At 44.2% G+C, this 24670-nt stretch overlaps 1 protein-coding gene across 1 annotated transcript; it reads left to right on the top strand.

The window, feature by feature from the left end:
- The first annotated feature begins 1386 nt into the window (after positions 1 to 1386).
- ZNF786 (zinc finger protein 786) lies at positions 1387 to 14595 on the top strand. Its single transcript, XM_040260325.1, has 4 exons — positions 1387 to 1501; positions 6061 to 6187; positions 10155 to 10307; positions 12316 to 14595. The coding sequence occupies exons 1-4, from the start codon at positions 1484 to 1486 to the stop codon at positions 14148 to 14150; spliced, it is 2133 nt and encodes a 710-aa protein (XP_040116259.1). The 5' UTR covers positions 1387 to 1483; the 3' UTR covers positions 14151 to 14595.
- The last annotated feature ends 10075 nt before the right edge of the window (positions 14596 to 24670 follow it).

Below are 24670 nucleotides of genomic sequence, written 5' to 3'. Positions count from 1 at the left end.
AGGTGGATTCTTTACCACTGCACCACCTGGGAAACCCCAATAACTTGATCAGTTTATGTACATGCACCTTGAAACATTCAAGCTATTTAAAGGGTGTAAAGGATGTTTGCCTCTGTGCCCTTGGCTCAACTTAAGGTGTAAGGCATTAGTCAAAGTGACAGAGCACCTGTGTGACCAGCCCTGGTTTCTGCCATCGCCTCTTCACCACTCCTCATCTGCCCCAGTCCCTATCAGTCACCACTATCCCAAACTGGGTGCTTATTCCTGAACAGATCTTTATCATTTTCCTATATATATATTACTGATAAATAATATATAGTGTTTCATATGTCCTAAAGTCTTTGTAAATGGTACCATACTGTGTGTAATCCCTAACATGCTTCTCACTCAGCATTATGTTAATACTATTCATTTGTGCTGCCTTTAGCTATAGTTCATTAATTTCTACTGCTAGTTTTCAGAGTATAGGGGAAAAAAAAAAACCAACCCATAAGACAGCTATCCTCTGGGTGATTGGACATTTAAATTATTTTCCTGTTTTTACTTTTAAAATAATGCTCCTTTAGAGATCCTAGGATATGGCTCTTGTGTATATGTGCAAAAATAGCCCTGAGATAAGAATTGCCAGATGACAGGATACGCACATCTTCATAAACATATTGCATTTGCCTGACTAATGATGAGATGGAACATTGTGGTGCATTTATTGCCTACTCATTTTTTTTTCTTTTCTGTGAATTTTGCACATTTTCCTCTAGGGTAGTTTATGATTTTTAGCAGTTATTTATATATGTCTTTCCATGTTACAAATATTTTTTTCTCAATCTGTGACATAGTTTTGTCTATTATGTCTTTCGATGGAAAAAGTTTTAAATCTTTTTTTTTTCAATTAACTATAATTGATTTATGGTGAGAGTTGGACCATAAAGAAGAACTGATGCTTTTGAACTGTGGTTTTGGAGAAGACTCTTGAGAGTCCCTTGGGCTGCAAGGAGATCAAACCAGTGAATCCTAAAGGAAATCAATCCTGAATATTCACTGGAAGGACTGATGCTGAAGCTGAAGCTCCAATACTTTGGCCACCTGATGGGAAGGGCTGACATAAAAAAGACCCTGATGCTAGGAAAGATTGAAGGCAGGAGAAGGGAAGGACATTCTCATCTCATTGAAGACGAGATGGTTGATGGCATCACTGATTTGATGGACATGAGTTTCAGCAAGCTCTGGGAATTGGTGATAGACAGGGAAGCCTGGCTTGCTGCAGTCCATGGGGTCGCAGTCAGAATGGGCGGCTCCCGCTCCTCCCGGCCGCAGGGGACGCTGTGGGGCGGAGATGCCTGTGAGTTCCAGCGTGCACCGCGCCCGGGCCGGGCCTGCGGGTCGGAGCGGAGCGTGAGGCCGCCACCGGGGAGGTGACGCGGGGCCGCCAGGAGCTTGTCTTGGCGGTAGCCCGGCCGGGCACCTGGTGGGACCGCGAGGGCCCATGGCCGAGCCGGCTCCGGTAAGACGGGCTCCCCCAGCGCGGACGCCCAGACCCAGGCTCGGGGAGGGTCCGCGGGTTCCGGCTCGGTGGGTCAGTGTCCTGGGGTCCTCGCGCGGCGGACGCGGACCGGTGGGCGGGGTATGAGGGTCGCGCTAGGCGCATGGTGTGGGGACTGGACCCTGGACGGAGCCGGGGACCTCCGCTCCTCCGTGGCCAAACCCTGAACAAAGCCGAGCGCGAAACTGCAGAGTCTGGGCCGTGGGCGCCCGTGAGTGATGGGGCCAGACGACGGAAGGGATCAAAATTCGTGTGGGGCCAGCGCTGGGTGTTAAAGTTCAGTCGGTTTTTACATTATAGTTACCGAATTTCGAATAAATAGTTTTTAAAGTTTAGATTCTGAATGGTTGAAATGATAGCTGGCAGGGTCAAAATTAAACCCTAATGTGTTGAAGTGTGTTGAGTGTAAGAAGGAAGGAGGACACGTTGGAAAGAACAGAAGTCGAATATAAAGACCTAAGTAGGATATACATTATTTTACTTAGTGTTTTGTTGAAATTGAGGTTTTATGTCTTTCCATATTTTATAAGTTTACGTATTGAGCGTTTTTACACCGACTTCCACAAGCAAGTTTCAGATGGAGGAGTAATTTCGTCTTTCAAGTCTTACTGCTTAAGAAATACATTTCCTAAGGCTATAGCTGATTACTAAATGAACTCATGAGATCATTACTTTTAAGGTATTGTTAAAGACCTTAGCAAAATAAAACATAGCAACAACAACAAAAAAGACCGAAAAATATAATAAATAATCTCAGCAAAAACTGTAATTCCTAAATATGCAAAAGATATGTAACACATTTATAGTGAAAATTACAGATGCAGGCATACCTCAGGGATATTTTGGGTTTGATTTTAGAACTACTGCAATAAAGCAACTATCAGAATAAAAGAAGTCTTTTTCTTTTTTTGGTTTCCCATGGTGTATAAAAATTACGTTTACACTATAGTCTGTTGAGTATGCAGCAGTATTATGTCTTAAAAAGCAATGTACAACCCTCAATTAAAAATACTCTATGGCTAAAAGTCCTCACCATCATCTGAGCCTCTAGGAAGTTGTAATCTTACTGCTGTTGGAGCGTCTTACTCCACGTTGATGGATGCTGACTGATCAGGGTGGTAGTTACTGAAGGTTGGCATGACTGGCAGTTTCTTAAAATAAGATAGCAGTGCAGTTTGGGGGATGGATTGACTCTTCCTTCCAGGTATGAGTTCTCTGTAGCATGTAATGCTGTTTAATAGCATTTCACCAGAAGGAAATGGCAACCCACTCCAGTGTTCTTGCCTGGAGAATCCCAGGGACGGGGGAGCCTGGTGGGCTGCCATCTATGGGGTAGCACAGAGTCGGACACGACTGAAGTGACTTAGCAGCAGCAGCACTTTCAAAATTAGAGTCAGTCCTCTTGAACCTTGCCACTGCTTTATCAGCTAAGTTTATGATATTCTAAATCCTTTCTTGTCATTTTAACAGTCTAAATGGCATCTTCAGCAGGAGTAGATTCCATCTGGAGAAACCACTGTTTTTGCTCATCCATAAGAAGCCTCTCCTAATTTGTTAAACTTTTATCCTGAGTTTGCAGCAATTCAGTCACACCTTCAGCCTCCACTCTGAATTCTAGTTCTCTTGCTGTGTCCATCATATCTGCAGTTACTGCCTCTGCTGAAATCTCGAACCCCTCAAAGTTATCCATGATGGTTGGAATCAACTTGTTCCAAACTCCTGTTAATGTCGATATTTTGACTTCTTTTCATGAATCATGAATGTTCTTCATGGCACCTCGAAGGATAAATTTTTTCTAGATTTTCTATTTACTTTGCCCAGACCCATCAGAGGAAGTACTTTAGCCTGATGAAATGTATTTCTTAAATAATAAGACTTGCAGGTTGAAATTACTCCTTGATCTGAAGTGTGCCTGTAAAAGTGGATATAAGAAGGGGTGGAGCTTTAGAATTACTGTAAAGTAGTGAAGGAGCATTATCTGAACTCAGAGGGAAGGTTTATCACACCAAGTGGGAATAGGTAGGGCTCACCGCAGGGTAATCTAAGGCAGCTAGAAGGTGTTAAGGGGATGTATGTGTGCACTTTGTATATTCCTACTCGGTTCAGTTCTCATAGTAGCAAACAGAACTCTCAAATTCCTAGGAATGAATCTGTCAAGACTTATATAAGATTTGTACAAAGAAAACATTAAATTTTAAATTTTACAAAAAATCTAGGTAAATAAAAGATGTTTCTGGATGGGAAGATGTCATAATTTAGAGATCCAGTTCAATAAAAATTCATACATTTAGTATATTCCCATTAGCATCCCAATAGTATTTATATAACTTTGACAAAATAATTTCTCTGTTTATTTAGAAGAGAAAATAGACAAGAAAAGTCATGACAATTTCCTTTAAAAAAGGGGGGGTGATGTGAGTGAGGCTCAATGGGATGAGAGTGTGTACATACATACACACACACACACACACATATATATATATATATATATACACATACACACACATATATATAAATGACTGACTTGTAATGTTGTACAGCAGGAATTAACATTGTAAAACAAGTATCCTCCAATTAAAAATAAAAGATCAGGATCTAGGTGGTGGTAGATGGCCATATCCCTTTAAATGGCAAATAATTTGATAAAAATGTAAGAATTAAACAGTGCAGTATTGGAGCAAGAATACACAGAATCACCAGTGGAACAAAAATATAACCAAGTATAAATGGAAAACTAGTTTATGAAAAAATGATCCCAAATCTGTGGTAAACAGAGACTAGTCAGTATGTTTTGTGACAGCTGAATATCTCTTTGGAAAAAGAATTCTTATATATATATATATAAAAATAAGTCCCAGATGGAAAAAGATTTCATTCTAATAAAGTCATAAAAAACATTACAAAGATTTCAGAATATATTTTATAATTTTAGAATAGGGAAAGTCTTCTAAGTCATCTATTAACCCTAATGTAAGAAAGTTCGATTCATGGGGTCGCAAAGAGTCGGACACGACTGAGCAACTGAACTGAACTGAACTGAAGAAAGTTAATTCAAATGATAAAAACCCACTAAAATGCTGAGCCAAGGATGAGAGCAAGCATGCACAAAGATGTGGGGAACCCCGCCCCCCCGCTGAAATACAAAATAAGGTTGCAGAGTCTCACGAATGCAAATTAAAACAATGAAATACAATTTTTTACCTGTCACATAGGCCAATAAATAAACAAGCGAAGTTTAAGAACATCTGTACTGGTAAAGATGTAAAGAACCTTGACACCTTTGGACTTGCCTGGTGGCTCGGTGGTAGAGAATCCACCTGCCAATGCAGGAGATACAGGTTCAATCCCTGGTCCAGGAAGAGCCTGCATGCCACGGAGCAACTAAGCCAGTGCACCACAACTATTGAGCCTTCACTGTAGATCTCAGGAACCACAGCTACTGAAGCCTGTGCACCCTAGAGCCTGTGTGCCACGACGAGAGAAGCCACCACGATGAGCGGTCCTAGCACCGCAACTAGAGAATAGCTCCTGTTCACTGCAACTAGAGAAAAAGCCCACGCAGCAACTGAGACCCAGCACAGCCAAAAGCAGATAACTAAATCTTATTTTTAAAGTGGGCCCTACAAGGCATTCTAAAGGAGCTCTTTAAAAAAATGTCTCTCTTTATTGGCAAGGTTTAAGTGCTGGATTCTTTTTGAAAGGCAATCTAGTGATATCTAGTAAATAGAAGGTGTTTCTATCCTTTGATTTAGTAGTTCTCATTTTTAGCCTTTTCCTGCAGAAGTAAAACCACTCATATATAAAGAAGCATATCAGAGCATTGTTGGTAATTCATAAAGGAAATGGAAAATATGTATCATCAGTGGGTTATGTGTACCCATGAATAATGCAATTTAGAAAAACCCGATTTTGCCTGTATAAATTGACCTAGGACCTCCCTGGTGGCTCAGACGGTAAAGTGTCTGTCTACAAGGCGGGAGAACTGGGTTCGATCCCTCGGTCAGGAAGATCCCCTGGAGAAGGAAATGGCAATTCACTCCAGTACTATTGCCTAGAAAATCCCATGGACAGAGGAGCTTGGTAGGCTACAGTCCATGGGGTCACAAACAGTCAGACACAACTGAGCAACTTCACCTTCACTTTTCAGGAAGATGACATTGAAAGAAGTTACACAGTGATTTGTTCCCACTTTTGTTTAAAGGAAAAATGAAGGAATTGCATTCTATACATATGCATTCGGAGCTGGATGAAGCATAGAGAAACAAGTGGAAGAGGTGATTGTGGTCACCAAACAGAACCACATGATGGGAGTAGGGGAGGAGCTGTTCCCAAGGGAGAGGCTGCCTAACAGATAAAAACACTACACTGTGAAATTCTTAAATTTATGACAAGGAAGTGGAGTTTTGAAGCAATAATGACTGTATAAGCATGCTGTGCTGCAGTCCATGGGGTCGAAAGGAGTCGTACATGACCGAGTGACTGAACTGATGACAGTATATGTATTATGTCTATAATTTCAGTTTCCTCTGACTTTTGAAGATGTGGCCATTTATTTCTCAGAGCAAGAATGGCAGAATCTAGAGGCATGGCAGAAGGAGCTTTACAAGCAAGTAATGAGAGCCAATTATGAGATTCTCCTTTCTCTAGGTAAGAAGTCTTTAACTCTGGCTAACGCATGGAGGGATTGGGGGCAGGAGGAGAAGGGGACGACCGAGGATGAGATGGCTGGATGGCATCACTGACTCGATGGACGTGAGTCTGAGTGAACTCCAGGAGTTAGTGATGGACAGGGAGGCCTGGCGTGCTGCGATTCATGGAGTCGCAAACAGTCGGACACGACTGAGTGACTGAACTGAACACATGGAACTGGCTCCTGTTAGGGGTCTCAGTCACTTGATAACCCCTGTTTCTCAGTTTGCCAGGTTTCTCAGAAATTAACTCAGAAAGGCATTTTTACCCAGAGACTTTCATTAGTATCTGTAAGTATTGCTAACCCTTACTCAAGGGTAGATGTTGCTACATGAGAATACTTATGACTGTGTAATATAACATGGTCAGAGGTGACTAAATATATGGCAGGACTTTTAATCACTGTATACCCAGAGGTTGCCATGATTTTCCACATGGACACATGCCTTACCCATATCCATAAACAACCCTGTGTATCTTTAACCTATGATGTTCCTCTGTGTGTGTGTGTGTGCTGTGGTCAGTTGTGTCCGACTCTGTGACCCCCATGGACTAGCTGGACTCCTCTGTTCATGGGATTTTCCAGGAAAGAATACTGGAGTGGGTTGCCAGTTCCTCCTCCAGGATGATGTTCCTACCTGTCAGCTTTTACAGTGGTGTCCATATGCCTCAGGAAAGCTAATGTTATCTTTTTTTGCAATGTGATTTCAGAAGGCAATACACACTAAGGTGTTTAACTGCAATTGTTTCTGGTAGTTATTCTAATGGTGTTCCTTTTAGTCTTTTTGCTTAGTCTTTATAATTTTATTATTAAATATGATTTTTTAAAAAATCAGTCTGTTTGGAAGAGCTTCAGAATGAAAGATAAGTCTCTTGTTTCACTCTCATCCCATCCCTGCCCCCACTCAGTTCATTCCTCAAAGGCAATAACTTAACCATTTCTGCATTAGTTCTTACTTTGGTTTCCTTTAGTCTATCATGCTCATACCTGTGTTTCTTTGTTTATCTAGTTTAGACAGCGTTAACTCCTTACTGTGTACTATCCTTCTTCTATCTCCTTCTCAAATTTTGATAGTTTTTTAGTGCCTCTATTTGCTACCTTTATAATTTAAATGATAAACTTCTAGATCATGTTTCATCAACTTGGTATCTCTTAATCCCTCCAGTCTATAAAGATAAGGTAATTAGTTCTCCTATATTCCCTCTGCTTCTCCTGCTAACATCTACCAGCCAGACCACTTCTTTCATATTGCAGCATTTCTCATACTAATGGAGTAGCCATCATGGTCAACAAAAGAGTCTGAAATGCAGTACTTGGATGCAATCTCAAAAATGACAGAATGATCTCTGTTCATTTCCAAGGCAAATCATTCAGTATTACAGTAATCCAAGTGTATGCCCCACCAGTAACGCTGAAGAAGCTGAAGTTGAACGGTTCTATGAAGACCTACAAGACCTTTTAGAACTAACACCCAAAAAAGATGTCCTTTTCATTATAGGGGACTAGAATGCAAAAGTAGGAAGTCAAGAAACACCTGGAGTAACAGGAACTTTGGCCTTGGAATGTGGAATGAAGCAGGGCAAAGACTAATAGAGTTTTGCCAAGAAAATGCACTGGTCATAGTAAACACCCTCTTCCAACAATACAAGAGAAGACTCTACACATGGACATCACCAGATGGTCAACACCGAAATCAGATTGATTATATTCTCTGCAGCAAAAGATGGAGAAGCTCTATACAGTCAACCAAAAGAAGAATGGGAGCTGACTGTGGCTCAGATCATGAGCTCCTTATTGCCAAATTCAGACTTAAATTGAAGAAAGTAGGGAAAACCACTAGACCATTCAGATATGACCTAAATCAAATCCCTTATGACTATACAGTGGAAGTGAGAAATATATTTAAGGGCCTAGATCTGATAGATAAAGTGCCTGATGAACTACGGACTGAGGTTCGTGACATTGTACAGGAGACGGATCAAGACCATCCCCATGGAAAAGAAATGCAAAAAAGCAAACTGGCTGTCTGGGGAGGCCTTACAAATAGCTGTGAAAAGAAGAGAGGCGAAAAGCAAAGGAGAAAAGGAAAGATACCCATTTGAGTGCAGAGTTTCAAAGAATAGCAAGAAGAGATAAGAAAGCCTTCCTCAGCAATCAGTGCAAAGAAATAGAGGAAAACAACAGAATGGGAAAGACTAGAGATCTCTTCAAGAAAATTAGAGATACCAAGGGAATATTTCATGCAAAGATGGGCTTGATAAAGGACAGAAATGGTAGGGACCTAACAGAAGCAGAAGATATTAAGAGTTGGCAAGAATACATGGAAGAACTGTACAAAAAAAGATCTTCACGACCCAGATAATCATGATGATGTGATCACTAATCTAGAGCCAGACATCTTGGAATGTGAAGTCAAGTGGACCTTAGAAAGCATCGTTACGAACAAAGCTAGTGGAGGTGATGCAATTCCAGTTGAGTTGTTTCAAACCCTGAAAGATGATGCTGTGAACGTGCTGCACTCAATATGCCAGCAAATTTGGAAAACACAGCAGTGGCCACAGGACTGGAAAGGGTCAGTTTTCATTCCAATCCCAAAGAAAGGAAATGCAAAAGAATGCTCAGACTACCACACAGTTGCACTCATCTCACATGCTAGTAAAGTAATGCTCAAAATTCTCCAAGCCAGGCTTCAGCAATATGTGAACCGTGAACTCCCTGATGTTCAAGCTGGTTTTAGAAAAGGCAGAGGAATCAGAGATCAAATTGCCAACATCTGCTGGATCATGGAAAAAAGCAGGAGATTTTTGCTTTGTTGACTATGCCACAGGCTTTGACTGTGTGGATCACAATCAACTGTGGAAAATTCTGAAAGAGATGGGAATACCGGACCACCTGACCTGCCTCTTGAGAAATCTGTATGCAGGTCAGGAAGCAACAGTTAGAACTGGACATGGAACAACAGACTGGTTCCAAATAGGAAAAGGAGTATATCAAGGCTGCATATTGTCACCGTGCTTATTTAACTTCTATGCAGAGTACATCATGAGAAATGCTGGACTGGAAGAAACACAAGCTGGAATCAAGATTGCCGGGAGAAATATCAATAACCTGAGATATGCAGATGACACCACCCTTATGGCAGAAAGTGAAGAGGAGCTAAAAAGCCTCTTGATGAAAGTGAAAGAGGAGAGTGAAAAAGTTGGCTTAAAGCTCAACATTCACAAAACGAAGATCATGGCATCTGGTCCCATCACTTCATGGGAAATAGATGGGGAAAAAGTAGAAACAGTGTCAGACTTTATTTCTTTTAAATATATATATATACAATTGAAAGAAAGTTTTACTTGAAAATAGAGTGAACTTTTCTCCTAGGGTACCAGGGTCATGTATTAGAGAATTGTGTAAGTGTTTTCATTTGTTCATTCATTGCGACCCCTTCTATTCTAGCAGAATTCAATTGTGTTTTAGATTGTGATTGTAATGTTACCAAAAGTACTCCTCAGAGAATGTTTTAGCTGAAGCTACGTACATTGAAATTTCCTAGAATAGTCATTCTTGTTCTTATTTTTGTATACCCTGTATTCCCAAGATATTGCCAGTTGTCTCAGGTGTTGTTCCAGCATTCTCAAAGCACACTACTGGTGAGTTTTAATAAACCCATGACAGAATGCAGCATTGCTAGCTCTACAGGGTCCAAAACAAAATTAAACATACAACTCATCTAAAGGTCCCAGTCAGTTAGTAAGCAGTGTTACAAAATGTGGGCAGTTTTGCTTCTTTGTGTAAACCTATACTCTATTTTTCTAACATCTCTTCTCATATATTTTACCAGGAGTAGATTTAGGAAATTTAAAAACAACTTACTGTGCTCCTAAATTCAGTGCTCAAGGAAACCAAACTACTCCGTCTGACTTTTCTGTACAGATAATGGACTTCCCAAACCAGAACTAATATCCTGGATTGAGCAGGGGAGAGAGCTCTTTAAGAAACGGGGAGAATCACAGGAATCAAGAAACATAATTTGCTCCACTGCTGATTTGCATTTTGATCCAGTTATTGAAGGACAGCCATTTTCAGGTGAGTTTTAAGATGATTTCTTATGGTTCTGTCCTTAAGACGTTACATTCACGTTTCGTATTTCCAGTTCTTTGGCGTTGCCTTCCTGTTTGACTCAACTGAGGCTTAACATCTGGTATATTCCAGAGAAAGGCAGTAAAGCACAGTAGCTAGGATTATGGGTTCTGGATCCTGAGTCTGGGTCTTGCCTTTTCCTGGGCAAGTTACTCATCCTCTCCTGGTGGCTCAGATGGTAAAGAATCACCTGCAATGTGGGAGACCAGGGTTTGATCCCTGGGTTGGGAAGATCCCCTGGAGAAGGGAATGGCTACTCACTCCAGTATTCTGGCCTGGAAAATTCCATGGACTGTATAGTCCATGGGGTCACAAAGAGTCGGACACGACTCAGCAACTTTCACTTGACCTATAAAGATTTAAGTATCTACATTATATGATTAAATGAGTCGATATATGTAGACTGTTAAAATGATACCTGGCAACACAGTAAGAGTTCAGCAAATACGCGCTATTCTTCAGGAAGGGGGAATCAGCAACTCCTCTGTTTCTTGTCATGATAACAAAGTCTAAGATTTTTGGATTCTTAACAGTCAGTAGTAGAGCAAGGAAAAAGTGAGTCACTCAGTCGTGTCTGACTCTTTGTGACCCCATGGACTATATAGTCCATGGAATTCTCCAGGCCAGAATACTGGAGTGGATAGCCTTTCCCTTCTGCAGGGGATCTTTCCAACCCAGGGACTGAACCCAGGTCTCCTGCATTGCAAGCAGATTCTTTACCAGCTGAGCCATGAGGGAAGCACAAGAATACTGGAGTGGGTAGCTTGTCCCTTTGCCAGTGGATCTTCCTGACCAAGGAATTGAACTGGGGTCTTCTGCATTGCAGGCAGATTCTTTAACAGAGTAAGGAAAGAGAAAGTCAAATGGGAACATCATTCCAAGAAATCTTGTCAATAGTTTACTTTTTAGCTGCCTGTTTCAGGAGAGTAAAGAGTTTTACTCACAAATTATTTCACTTTTTACCTCTGTTATCAGTTCTTCTCTAAGAAACCTTTTTACAAGATTGATAGGAATAGAGGTGAGGAGGGAGGAACAGCTGGTCTTAGGACAGCTCATGGATTACATATAACCATGAGTGAGTGAGTGAAGTCGCTCAGTCATGTCCAACTCTTTGCGACCCCATGGACTGTAGCCTACAAGGTTCCTCTGTCCATGACATTTTCCAGGCAAGAGTACTGGAGTGAGTGGTGGTGTTTAGTCTCTAAGCTGTGTCTGACATTTTTGTGACCTTGAGGACTGTAGCGCACCAGGCTCCTCTGTCCATGAGATTTTCCAAGCAAGAACCCTGGAATGGGTTGTCATTTCCTTCTCCAGGAAGGAGATCCCTACCCAGGGATCAAACCTACATCTCCTTTGTTGGTAAGCGGGTTCTTTATAACTGAGCCACTTGGGAAGCCCAGCCATAGTGTTAGCCAGGGCTTAATGCTGCGAGGAACATTACCGTCATTATTTTTTGAATCAAGAATGTCTGCACATCCAAATGGGACAAGACTGGTGGTCCCCAGGTCATAATAATGGTGAACATTTACAGAGTACCTGCAGCATCCCACACCCACACTAAGCACTTTACACACATTAATTCTTACAGTCCTCATAACAGTTATGTATTGCTGTATCCATTTCTAACAGGAAAAGGAACTGAAGCGGGAGATTAGCTTGACAAAGGCAGCACAGTGAAAAGACTGGATTTGAACCCAGTCTGATGCCGGAGCCTAGGCCCTACATTTGTAACCTAAGTGTCCTTTTTTCAATAGTATTCTAAGATAGGTCTGTTCAGTTTAGTCCTAAACTAGGGCTCATGATTCTCCTGGTCATGAAATTGACCGCCACTGAAAGGAGCTGCTGGTTTAGTTCAGTGAAAGTTGGGCTCCTGGGCCACCGCAGATTACCGCTTCTGGCCACAAAAGCCTTAGCCATGACATAGGCTGGGACACTGACTGAATCTTGTTTTCAGTTTCAGGAAACCAACAAGCTGTGAGTTCAGAAGAAGCTCATTACTATTTCCAAGTGGATCCTCTTCAAAGCCACCGTTCCTGTGAACCCTTATCAGAAAAAAGTGAAGATGTTTCCTTCAGGCCTGACCAAGCCGTCGCCCTCGTGAACCCACAGAGACATAACACTTGGGCTCTATTCCCAGCGGTCCACAGCTCCAGGGAACCCACCCAAAGAGAGAGAATCGCCAGCCCTAGGGCCCTGGGTCTCCCAGGCTTCCAGAAAACCGCCTCAGAGGAGGGCCTCCAGCAGTCTTGTGCCTTCTGTGGGGAAAGCTTTTGGCATGAGAACCTCTTAGAGCCGCACCAGGGGAGCCACTCGAAGGCCTGGAAGCAACTCGGCAAACAACCCGAGGCACAGCAGTCTCGGAGCCAGACCTACTTCCGCTGCCCGGGATGTGGGCGGGGTTTCCGCCGGAAGCCGAGCTTGCTTAGCCTCCTGGCTGTCCGGGCTGAGGAGAGCCACCTGCTGGGCCTCGAAAGCGGAGAAACGTGTGGCCGCCGCCTGACGCTGCCAAGGCCGCCTCCGTACCCTGGTTGTATCAAGAGTGCCTCCCGGGCCCCCCCGGGCGTGGAGAGGCCAGTCTCCCCGAGAGAGGGCGCCGGGGCGGCCTCTGAGCGGGCCGAGCTCCCTCCGAGCTCGAACCTGGCTGGTCAGGAGTGTGGCTGCTGGGCTGGGGGGCCGGAGGCCCTCAAGCCTGGCCCCAGAGGGGAGAGGCCGTCCTCCTATGGTACGTGCAGCCGGCGTCCCTCCCAGCGGTGCGGGCGCTCTGACTACCCCCACGTGCACAGCGCGGAGCGGCCCTGCCGGTGCGCTGAGTGCGGTCGGGCCTTCCGCCAATGCGGGCGGCTGCGGCTCCACCGGCAGCCGCCCTCGCACGAACCGCCCTGCGCAGGCCCGGAGTGCGGCCTGGGCTTTCGCCTGAGGAGCCCGCTGCGGGCCCACGGGCTGCGGCACGGAGGTGAGAGGCCGCTGGCGTGTGGCGAGTGCGGCCGCGGCTTCGCCCATCCGTGCAAGCTGCGTGAGCACCTGCGGGTGCACAGCGGCGAGCGGCCCTTCGGCTGTGCCGAATGCGGCAAGAGCTTCCGCCTCAAGGGCATCCTGAAGGCGCACGAGCGCACGCACAGCCGCGAGCGGCCCTTCCAGTGCGCTGAGTGCGGCCGGGGCTTCACGCGGCCGTCCAAGCTGGCTGAGCACTTCCGCGTGCACAGCGGCGAGCGGCCTTTCGGCTGTGCGGACTGCGGCCGCCGCTTCCGCCTCCAGGGGCAGCTGCGGAGCCACCGGCGCCTGCACACCGGCGAGAGGCCCTTCCCATGCCCCGACTGCGGTAAGAGCTACCGCGTAAAGGCCGACCTGAAGGCGCACCAGCTGCTACATGGCGGCCCGATGCCCTTCTCCTGTGAATGCGGCAAGGGCTTCGCCAAGCAGTCAAAGCTCGTGGAGCACGTCCGGACGCACACAGGCGAGAAGCCCTTCCAGTGTCCACAGTGCGACAAGCGCTTCCGCTTGAAGGCGCAGCTGCTCAGCCACCAGGGCCTGCACACCGGGGAGAGGCCTTTCCGTTGCCCCGAGTGCGACAAAAACTTCCGGGAAAGGGGCCACATGCTCCGGCACCAGCGCATCCACCGGCCCGACCGGCCGTTTGCCTGTGCGGACTGCGGCAAGGGCTTCATTTACAAGTCGAAACTGGCCGAACACGTGCGAGTGCACACGAAATCCTGCCGTGTCCGCAGAGAGCCTGACGTTAAGAAAAGGCTCAGCCAGCTGTTTGCGATGATCGAGGCCGACTGGAGTTGAGGCTGAGGAGGGCACCCAAAGCGGGAAGTGCCTGGGAAGCCACAGCCGAACCCCACATCTGGTAAGACAGAGCAAGAATGGAATGCAAGTTAGGAATAGGAGAAACCACGAAGATTCTCTCATTTAAAACATCACCAGCTATTAATATATTTTTTTATCCATTGGTAAAAAGAGGTATTTTTTCTTCCCACCATCTTATGGGGTAATTTTCCCATGACATGCTAATAAGCTAACTGAAATCCCAACGTGAATTTAGGCAGCTGGAAAGCCCTCCAGTACTGTTCTCCAAAGCATGGGGTGACTGTTAAATGTCAGCTCTTCTCTTCATAGTATGAACATAAGCAGGGGTTTCAATCCAGTGAATTTTGTTGCAGGTCTGAAATGATACTGGGTTTGGTTTAATTCATTTACTTGAAGCTAATAGCAATAAAATGAGTTCTCTGAATTGGGGTGTGTCGATGTGAATGCTGAAGTGTCATAGCAGGTTCCACAGTGATTATGCATAGTTACCCTTAAGGAAAAGATGATAATTTAAGAAAATTTTGGTTAAGCTGGGTTGAAGAAAAAACTGAAGGTGCTAAGTTATATGGGACTAGAGTTTGTTTTTTGTTTTCAGTTGGAGTGTAGTTGATATACAATGTGTTTCAGGTGTACAGCAAAGTGATTTAGTTATACATACATATATATATATGTATGTGTGTGTGTCTATTTCTTTGAGATTCTTTTCCCTTATTAGTTACTACAAAATATTGAGTATAGTTCCCTGTGCTATACATTAGGTTCTTTTTGCTGTATATATTAATCTCAAACTCCTAATTTACCTCCCCCTCCCCCAGACTAGAACTTATATAAGAGATGGAGACAGGAGGTAGGTTTGGGAGTTCCAGAACACATGCTGTTTGCAACTGAGAGTGAACGAGATTTCCAGGAGTGACTTTCTAGGCAGATGACTAAAGTCTTGAGTTAAGACAAAGTAATAAAGCTAAGCAGGAAGCATGACAGGCAACAACAGTTCTGTGTAGAGAGTTTTCAAACAAACATTCAAAGTAACATAATACAAATAGAAATACAGGAAAACACCCCATTTGTCACATTTGGTGCAGGTTGCATGAGAGCAGAATGTTTATACCTCAGGGAGAGAGTTGTACGCCATCCAAAGAATTCCTGACTTTAGAGGGTTCATGTTTCACCTTAGAGAACGGCTGACCTGCACTTCTGCAGGATGACAGAAAATGAAACATCAGTAGACTGTAATAGACATTGCTATAAAGCAATGATTGGGAGGTTGGGAATCTCTTGGTGGTTCAGTGGTTAGGATTCCATGCGCTCTCGCTGCCATGGCCCCAAATCAATCCCTGGTGGGGGAGCTAGAATCCCACAAGCTTTGAGGCGCTGCCAAGAAAAAGAAGGGGAAAAAAAAGCAATGGTTCATAGATTATTTTTTTCTCTGAAACACTGCATCCAAAGATATTCTGGGAAAAAAGAATTACATAGCTGATTACTTTAAGTTAAACAGTTCCCTCCTACAAACACATAATCTATGGCTGTCAAGAGGAAGACATTATGTATTATAGTACTGTGAATTTGTTTGACCATGGGATTCCTTTCTCCCCCATCTCCCCCCCTACCCCAACACTGTGATCTGTGGACATAAGAGTTCTGCAGGACTCAACTTTGGAAAACGTTACTGAAGGATAGCCCTGGCTCCAGCCAAGTAGCCCTTAGTCTGTTAATAATGAGAGTATCAAAGGATGAAGGCCTTCAGTTTTAAGTGACAAAATAGAACTTCAAGTCAGAATGAATCTTTTATTTTAGCACACTCTGCTATGTGACACTAACAAATTTGTGTTAGATATTACATCATAATATTAGATAATATTAAGAAGTGATATGATTTAGGCAGGTTTATGGGATTCTCAGATGGATCAGTGGTAAAGAATCTGCCTGCCAATGCAGGAGACGCTGGTTCGATACCTGGGTCAGGAAGATTCCCTGGAGGAGTAAATGGCAACCCACTCCAGTCTTCCTGCCTGGAAAATCCCATGGACAGAGGAGCCTGGCAGGCTACAGTCCATGGGGTTGGAAGAGTCGGATTTAGTCTCAACTGAGCACACACATCACTGCAGATGGTGACTGCAGCCATGAAATTAAAAGATGCTTACTCCTTGGAAGAAAAGTTATGACCAGCCTAGACAGAATATTCAAAAGCAGAGACATTACTTTGCCAACTAAGGTCCGTCTAGTCAAGGCTATGGTTTTTCCAGTAGTCATGTATGGATGTGAGAGTTGGACTGTGAAGAAAGCTGAGTGCCGAAGAATTGATGCTTTTGAACTGTGGTGTTGGAGAAGACTCTTGAGAGTCCCTTGGACTGCAAGGAGATCCAACCAGTCCATTCTGAAGGAGATCAGCCCTGGGATTTCTTTGGAAGGAATGATGCTAAAGCTGAAACTCCAGTACTTGGACACCTCATGCGAAGAGTTGACTCATTGGAAAAGACTCTGATGCTGGGAGGGATTGGGAGCAGGAGGAGAAGGGGACGACAGAGGATGAGATGGCTGGATGGCATCACTGACTCGATGGGCGTGAGTCTGAGTGAACTCCGGGAGTTAGTAATGGACAGGGAGGCCTGGCGTGCTGCGATTCATGGGGTGGCAAAGAGTCAGACATGACTGAGTGACTGAACTGGACTGAGCACACACATAATTACTAGAGATACATGGTTATGTCAGTGGTGATCACGGGGCAGCCAGCCTCACAAGCATGAGGAAAGAAGGGTCAGGGGCCCTGATACAGATGAGGGCCCATGATGAGGGAGCAGGAGGAAGAGGAGGAGGGGTCCCTGTGGGGAAAGGGAAGGAGGAGGATGTGATAAGGTAGAGACTTGGAGGGAGACTGAAGGCCAGGGCCTCCAGTTTGGTGTTCTCACATACTGCCTGTTATAACTGGTTTGACCTGGGACTTCCCTGGTGGTCCAGTGACTAAGACTCCACAATCGCAATGCAGGGGGCCTCAGTTCGACCCCTGGTCAGGGAACTAGATCCCACATGCTGCAACTAAGAGGTCGCATGCCACAGCTAAAGATCCTGCATGCCACAGTAAAGATCAGAGATCTGTGTGTCACAACTAAGACCTGGCAGAACTAAGTAGATCTTAAATATGTACAGCATTGGAGGATCTCAGAGGCAGTAAAAGATCCAGAGTGTGTGAATCTTATTAGAAACTGGAAGTGTTGTGGAGGAAGTTGAGAAAAAGGGCACCACCCAGCTAAACCCAAGTACTCCAGGTTGCCCACATTACAAATGAAAAAGATCCAGAGTGGTGTCTAAAGAACTGAGGGATTTCTGGGAACGAAGGTATTATTTTAAGCACAAGTTTCTAAAACTTCTCTTCCTTTCTTACCCAAAATTTCTAAATCAATGCTACCACAATCTGGTGGAATCTGTGACTTGCAAAAAAAAGAAAAGTTCCGTCTTCTACAAAGGAATGGGCTTCCTGGGTAGCTCAGCTGGTAAAGACTCTGCCGGCAATGCAGGAGACCTTGGTTTGATCCCTGGGTGGGGAGGTTCCCTTGGAGAAGGGATAGGCTGCCCACTCTAGTATTCCTCAGCTTCTCTGGTAATTCAGACAGTTAAGAATCCACCTGCAATGTGGGTGACCTGGGTTTGATCCCTGGGTTGGTAAGATCACCTGGAGGAGGGCATGACAACCCACTCTAGTACTCTTGCCTGGAGAATCCCCATGGACAGAGGAGCCTGGCGGGCTACAGCCCATGGGGTCCCAAAGAGTCAGACAGGACAGTGACTAAGCACACACCGCACTCAAAGGAATAATAAATAGGACTGGCCCAACAGTGATCGTATTAAAGTGACAGAATGGTTTAAACATTTTTTCCCATTAAAATCAAGATCACTGCTGAGCTGTTACTTAACATTATGGAATGCATTGTATAATTGTATACCTGAAACATCTGAGAGAATCAGCTAGATAACAAGTTGGTGGTGGTGGTGGTGGTTAGTCACTAAGTCGTGTCTGACTCTTTAAGACCCCATGGACTGTAGCCCACCAGGCTCCTCAGTCCATGGAATTTTGTAGGCGAGAGTACTGGAGATGGTTGCCATTTCCTCCTCCAGGGGGACTGATCCTGCATCTCCTGTATCGACAGGCAAACTCTTTATCACTGAGCCACCTGGGAAGCCCTGAAGAGGGTGGTGAATAGTTATTTTTAAGACAGGGCAAGAAAGTTTTTAAACATAAAATTGTCTCTCTGCCCTGGGGACTTCTAGCCATCCATTGGTTAGATCTCAGCTTCCACTGCTCAGGGTGACCTGGTCAGGGAACTAAGGTCCCACATGCCATGCAGCATAGCCAAAAGAGAAAAATCTCCCTCTTCCATCATTCCTCCCTCTAGTGTGCATTGTGCACCTGCATTACACACAAACTAGACCCCCGTAGAGGACACAGGAGTGCCTACTCGCCAGTTTCCTACTAGCGCCGGCAGTGTAACACCTCAAGAGTTAGTATTCTTTTCTCTGTCCTCTAAGGGGTCACAGTAACCCACTAGTATTGGCAACTAGTACTTTGATGTGTAACCCTTTGTCTCAAAAACCTGTATAACTGTGTTTTGACTTCTGACAGGTGAAACAGTCTTCAGAACTCTCTGAAGGACTGTCTCCATTGTGATAATCCTCAGGTTGGTTCAAAGAAAAATGTCTATGTCTTCTATGAGGTCAACTACTGATTAGTTTTTTTCACAGACAAGAAGGAGTAGACTACCAAAAATTAAGGCAGAAAAAGGACAACCTTACACATGATGCACCTCCCTGATTTATATGCCTATCAATTTTAGGTCCAACCTTGTGTAATTATCAAAGGAGACAGAGGCCAGAGTTTAAATTTTAGCACTCCCAGTCAAGACATCCTGGGAGTCATGGACACCTACTGGTTGAACATCAGGATTAAAAAAACTAAGATCATGACATCTGTTCACATCACTCTGTGGCAAACAGAAGGGGGAAAAGTGGAAGCAGGGATAAATCTTATTTTCTTGGGCTCCAGAATCACTGCAGGTGGTGACTGCAGGCCATGAAATTAGAAGATGCTTGCTCCTTAGAAAACTATGACAAACCTAGATGGTGTTATTAAAAAGCAGACATCACTTGACCAACAGAGGTCTGTATAGTCAAAGCTATGGTTTTTCCAGCAGTCACGTAGAGATGTGAGAGTTGGACCATAAAGAAGGCTGAGCCCTGCCAGAGAATTGATGCTTGGGAATCGTGGTGCTGGAGAAGACTCTTGAGAGTCCCTTGGACTACAAGGAGATCAAACCAGTTAATCCTAAAGGAAATCAACCCTGGATATTCACTGGAAGTACTGATGCTAAAGCTGAAACTCCAGTACTTTGGCCACCTGATTCAAAGAGCCACTCAATAGAAAAGACTCAGATACTGGGAAAGACTGAAGGCCAAAGGGGAAAGGGCGGCAGAGGATGGGATGGTTAGATAGCATCACCGACTCAATGGACATGAATTTGAGCATACTCTGGAAGATAGTGAAGAACAGGGAAGCTTGGCATGCTGCAGTCTCTGGGGTCGCAAAGAGAATTTAGCATTTAGCGACTGAACAGCTAGCTGAAAGCGCCTCGCTACCGGGATGCCTCTGGAGATTCTTGGCTCCTCCTGCCTGCAGGCGGCGCTGTGGGATCCCAGTCCCTAAGCCAGGCCAGAAAGGCGAAGTTCCCAGGATGGCCTGCGTGTCGTCAGGGCAACGGGCGCGGAGGGGCGCAGGCCCCGCCCACCCCTCCCCCCAACGGCCGCTAGAGCCTGATTCTCAGCGGAAGTAGCGGCGGGGCTTTTGGAAAGGGGACTTTGCGTCCGGCAGAGGTCTGGAATACCGCCCGGCACCACGCCAGTGGTTGGCTCAGCAGCCACCTTCTGGATCTCGGGCTACCCAGACTGCAGGTGTCATCAGTTGGGAGCAGTAACCGCTCGGCCTGGCAGAGGGGTCAGTACTCGGTCGCAGGAGTAAAAGCCTGCTCCGGCGGGAGCCGGCCAGGAGGAGGCGCGGTCCTGGATGCTCGAACTGACTGAAATCTGCAGCTTTAGCCATTATCGTGTGTTGCCCACAGGGGGCTGTGCAGGGAAATCCATGCTCTCAGCCGTGTACGCTTAAGTTCCTTGCAGCAGAGAAGTGATTAAAAAAAAAACACAACAAACTTTGTTACCCATGTGTTGTGTGACCCCAGTTGGAAATACTTGTTGAATCAATGAATGGAAGAGGCCTATGCATAGCCACTGACTTTACAGTCAGTCCAGGGCTTTCTGAATGTTCCTATTTCTCTGAAGCTCAGTTTGTGTGCTGGGAGTACTGTTGGTAAAGACACAGCGTGGGAGAGAGAGCTGAAGGAATTACGGCTGAGAAAGGGAAAGAGATCCCATAGGGGGCATATAGTATAATACTATTAATAAATTGCAATTATAGGGAGTGTAGTTCTTTAGAAAACAATAATGATGGTTGCAACTCTTATTTTAGTTTCAAATCTTTCGAAGATCCCCAGGGGTGACTAACTCAGGTTCCAGATACTTAGTTTAAATCGAAATTAATATTTCTCAAGGAACAGGACAATTTCTTACTGTCTTTCACACTAACACACACAAAAATGATATTTAGAATAGAATCTTTAGAGATCATAACCCAACTCCCTCATTTTAGAGATGAGTAAAGGGAGTTACAGAGAGGTTGAAGTAACTTGCCCCAGGTCACATAGCTCATGATTGAGAATATAGCCTGTTTCTTGAGTTCCAGTTCTGTGCTCTCCTCCCTTCTCTTCAATACATATTTAATATTTACTGGGACTTCTTTCCGTTAGTAAATATTAATACTGACAGTATTGTTTCTCTTGGGCTGGGGCTGCTTAATTAAGCTTCTGTTTCACATATTTTAAGTTGTCAGGAAGCTAGAGGGCATTTTCCTTATTCCCCTTTGTCATCTTCTGGGGAAAGTGGTGTTTTGATTTTATTGTGCAAATGGTCTTGAAAAGATTGTGGATGATTTATCATTTCTTTCTGACATTCCTAACATGCTCTCGGGGCAAATAGTTTTCAGTTTAAATTTCATTTTAGTGGAGACAGACTACCAACTGTAGAAGTTTCTGTAAATGTAACTTTCTTAGAAACATAAATGTGTTTCAGATTTCTCACAGGAAATGTTGAAGACAGTTCTATGTGTCCTTTATCACACTTTTTTTTAAAACACATTTACACAACTATGCCATACTATAGGTACTTACATGATTGTGTCTTAGGCGATGCACTCAAATGTCCTTTTTATTGAATCAAACTCTTTGTTTCAAGTTGTGTTTCTCCAGTTAGAAATGAGTGTCTCTGGCAGTTCCAGTGACTGACTTCTTTATGAATCCCCTGCCCCCACAACTGTTCCTGTAAAACAAGGGCCTATATGTTGAATGTTCCACCTCTGTCAGGGTATAAATCTGCTTTGTTTGGAACAAACATTAAATTTTGGAAAGACGACCAGAAAAACCATCACAAGCTCTTTCTGGTCATGCAAGCCTTGCCCATTTTGCATGTTGGAAATCTGGCTTCTCAAGATTTATGTCATAACTTCCTGCATAATACAAACAAAGGTAGAAGGCTTTTAAACATTACTGAGAAAGAAAGAAATGTGTTTAAGTGTCCAGGTGGCAGTGCCCTTTGATGACATGGTAATCTGTTTCTGAGCACAGGAGTAGGAGAATCTGGATAAGCAGCAAAATGAATTTTACACTTGTGTGATGAGAGGTATGGAGGAGACTGATCTCTGTAGACATGAGGTGTTTTGTTGAAAATTTGAGAGTAATTCATGAAATCAAAGGATAAGCAAGTCTCAGCAAGTCATCCATACTTTCTGTTTGCCACTTGGTCAGCCTTTAACAAGACAACAAACTTGACCTACCCATCCAGTGTCTTTAAAAGTCACATATATTTTTATTCAAGTCACTTTTGCATTTGAAGATTCAACAGTGATTGAATCATCCTCATAGTGGTGAAAGAGTGTAACTGGACTGAAAGTCATCCACTTAAGAGTTTTCATGCTGATGGTGCTGATGTTAAAGGTAGAATATGTCATCTTTGAGAGGAGAAAACTACCCATACTTTTGCTGTTTCAAAATTGTGTTATAACTGCCTCATCCTTTGAGAATGATTTACATGGGGAAAAAAACACTCTCCTTCCTGATGGATATGAATGAGGAAGGATGCAGCCCTAAGAAATGCTGAACCAACACAACGGAAGTGGAACTGAGAGATCAGGAAACTTCATCCTGGTAACATTGTTTGAGCTCTGTATTAGGCAGTTCCTAAGCTTATTCTGTCCCTGAGTCTTCACATGTGTGAACCAGTAACATCTCCTTATCGTTTAAAACATCGTGGAATTGCATTTTCTCTTACTAAATGGAGAGTCCTAAAAGACAGAAATTGTTAACAGGATGGGGGTTTGGGTGTAACTGATCCTAAAATTCGGATTCTGCTGCATAGAAAAAGTACAGTAAAAGGAGTAATGACTGTCCTGGTCTGAGAAGGTGACAGTCTTTGTTAGGTAGTAGGTGTCATCTCTAGTGCCTTGGGACTTAGACCATGTGCATACTAATGTGGAGCATTAGGGAGTTGTCAGGGTGAAAAAAAATTCAGATGTTGCAACTTGCTTGTTTTCAGCCCTCAATAAGTTTCTAGAAAAAAGAGACAGCCTTAGGCTGTCAAGGCCTTGATACTTCTCAAGGTTCAGTTCAGTTCAGTTAAGTTCAGTTGCTCAGTCATGTCTGACTCTTTGTGACCCCATGAATCGCAACACGCCAGGGCTCCCTGTCCATCACCATCTCCCGGAGTTCACTCAAACTCACGTCCATCGAGTCGGTGATGCCATCCAGCCATCTCATCCTCTGTCGTCCCCTCTTCCTCCTGCCCCCAATCCCTCCCAGCATCAGAGTCTTTTTCCAATGAGTCAACTCTTCGCATGAGGTGGCCAAAGTACTGGAGTTTCAGCTTTAGCATCATTCCTTCCAAAGAAATCCCAGGGCTGATCTCCTTTAGAATGGATTGGTTGGATCTCCTTGCAGTCCAAGGGACTTGCAAGAGTCTTCTCCAACACCACAGTTCAAAAGCATCAATTCTTCGGCACTCAGCTTTCTTTACAGTCCAACTCTCTCATCCATACATGACCACTGGAAAAACCATAGCCTTGACTAGACGGACCTTTGTTGGCAAAGTAATGTCTCTGCTTTTCAATATGCTGTTTAGGTTGGTCATAACTTTTCTTCCAAGGAGTAAGCGTCTTTTAATTTCATGGCTGCAGTCACCATCTGCAGTGATTTTGGAGCCCCCAAAATAAAGTCTGACACTGTTTCCCTATCTATTTCCCATGAAGTGATGGGACCAGATGCCATGATCTTCGTTTTGTGAATGTTGAGCTTTAAGCCAACTTTTTCACTCTCCTCTTTCATCAAGAGGCTTTAAAAAAAAAAAAAAAGAGGCTTTTTAGTTCCTCTTCACTTTCTGCCATAAGGGTCGTGTCATCTGCATATCTGAGGTTATTGATATTTCTCCCGGCAATCTTGATTCCAGCTTGTGCTTCTTCCAGCCCAGCGTTTCTCATGATGTACTCTGCATATAAGTTAAATAAGCAGGGGGACAATATATAGCCTTGACGTACTCCTTTTCCTATTTGGAACCAGTCTGTTGTTCCATGTCCAGTTCTAACTGATGCTTCCTGACCTGCATATAGGTTTCTCAAGAGGAAGGTCAGGTGGTCTGGTATTCCCATCTCTCAGAATTTTCCACAGTTGATTGTGATCCACACAGTCAAGGGATTTGGCATAGTCAATAAAGCAGAAATAGATGTGTTTCTGGAACTCTCTTGCTTTTTCCATGATCCAGTGGATGTTGGCAATTTGATCTCTGGTTCCTCTGCCTTTTCTAAAACCAGCCTGAACATCTGGAAGTTCACGGTTCACGTATTGCTGAAGCCTAGCTTGGAAAATTTTGAGCATTACTTTACTATAGCATGTGAGATGAGTGCAATTGTGCAGTAGTCTGAGCATTCTTTGGCATTGCCTTTCTTTGGGATTGGAATGAAAACTGACCTTTTCCAGTCCTGTGGCCACTGCTGAGTTTTCCAAATTTGCTGGCATATTGAATGCAGCACTTTCACAGCATCATCTTTCAGGATTTGAAATAGCTCAACTGGAATTCTATCACCTCCACTAGCTTTGTTCGTAGTGATGCTTTCTAAGGCCCACATGACTTCACATTTCAGGATGTCTGGCTCTAGGTGAGTGATTACACAATCGTGATTATCTGGGTCATGAAGATCTTTTTTGTACAGTTCTTCTGTATTCTTGCCACCTGTTCTTAATATCTTCTGCTTCTGTTAGGTCCATACCATTTCTGTCCTTTATCGAGCCCATCTTTGCATGAAATGTTCCCTTGGTATCTCTAATTCTCTTGAAGAGATCTCTAGTCTTTCCCATTCT

Source organism: Oryx dammah, unplaced genomic scaffold, assembly GCF_014754425.2.
Source record: "Oryx dammah isolate SB20612 unplaced genomic scaffold, SCBI_Odam_1.1 HiC_scaffold_18, whole genome shotgun sequence".
In the NCBI taxonomy this organism is placed as follows: Eukaryota; Metazoa; Chordata; class Mammalia; order Artiodactyla; family Bovidae; genus Oryx; species Oryx dammah.
Note: the sequence above shows the minus strand (reverse complement) of the source record. Positions and strands in the feature narration are given on the sequence as shown.

Coding starts and splice junctions, on each gene's coding strand:
- ZNF786 (XM_040260325.1), top strand. Junction 6,188..10,154: donor TGAGATTCTCCTTTCTCTAG/GTAAGAAGTCTT, acceptor TTTTCTGTACAG/ATAATGGACTTCCCAAACCA. Junction 10,308..12,315: donor TGAAGGACAGCCATTTTCAG/GTGAGTTTTAAG, acceptor TCTTGTTTTCAG/TTTCAGGAAACCAACAAGCT.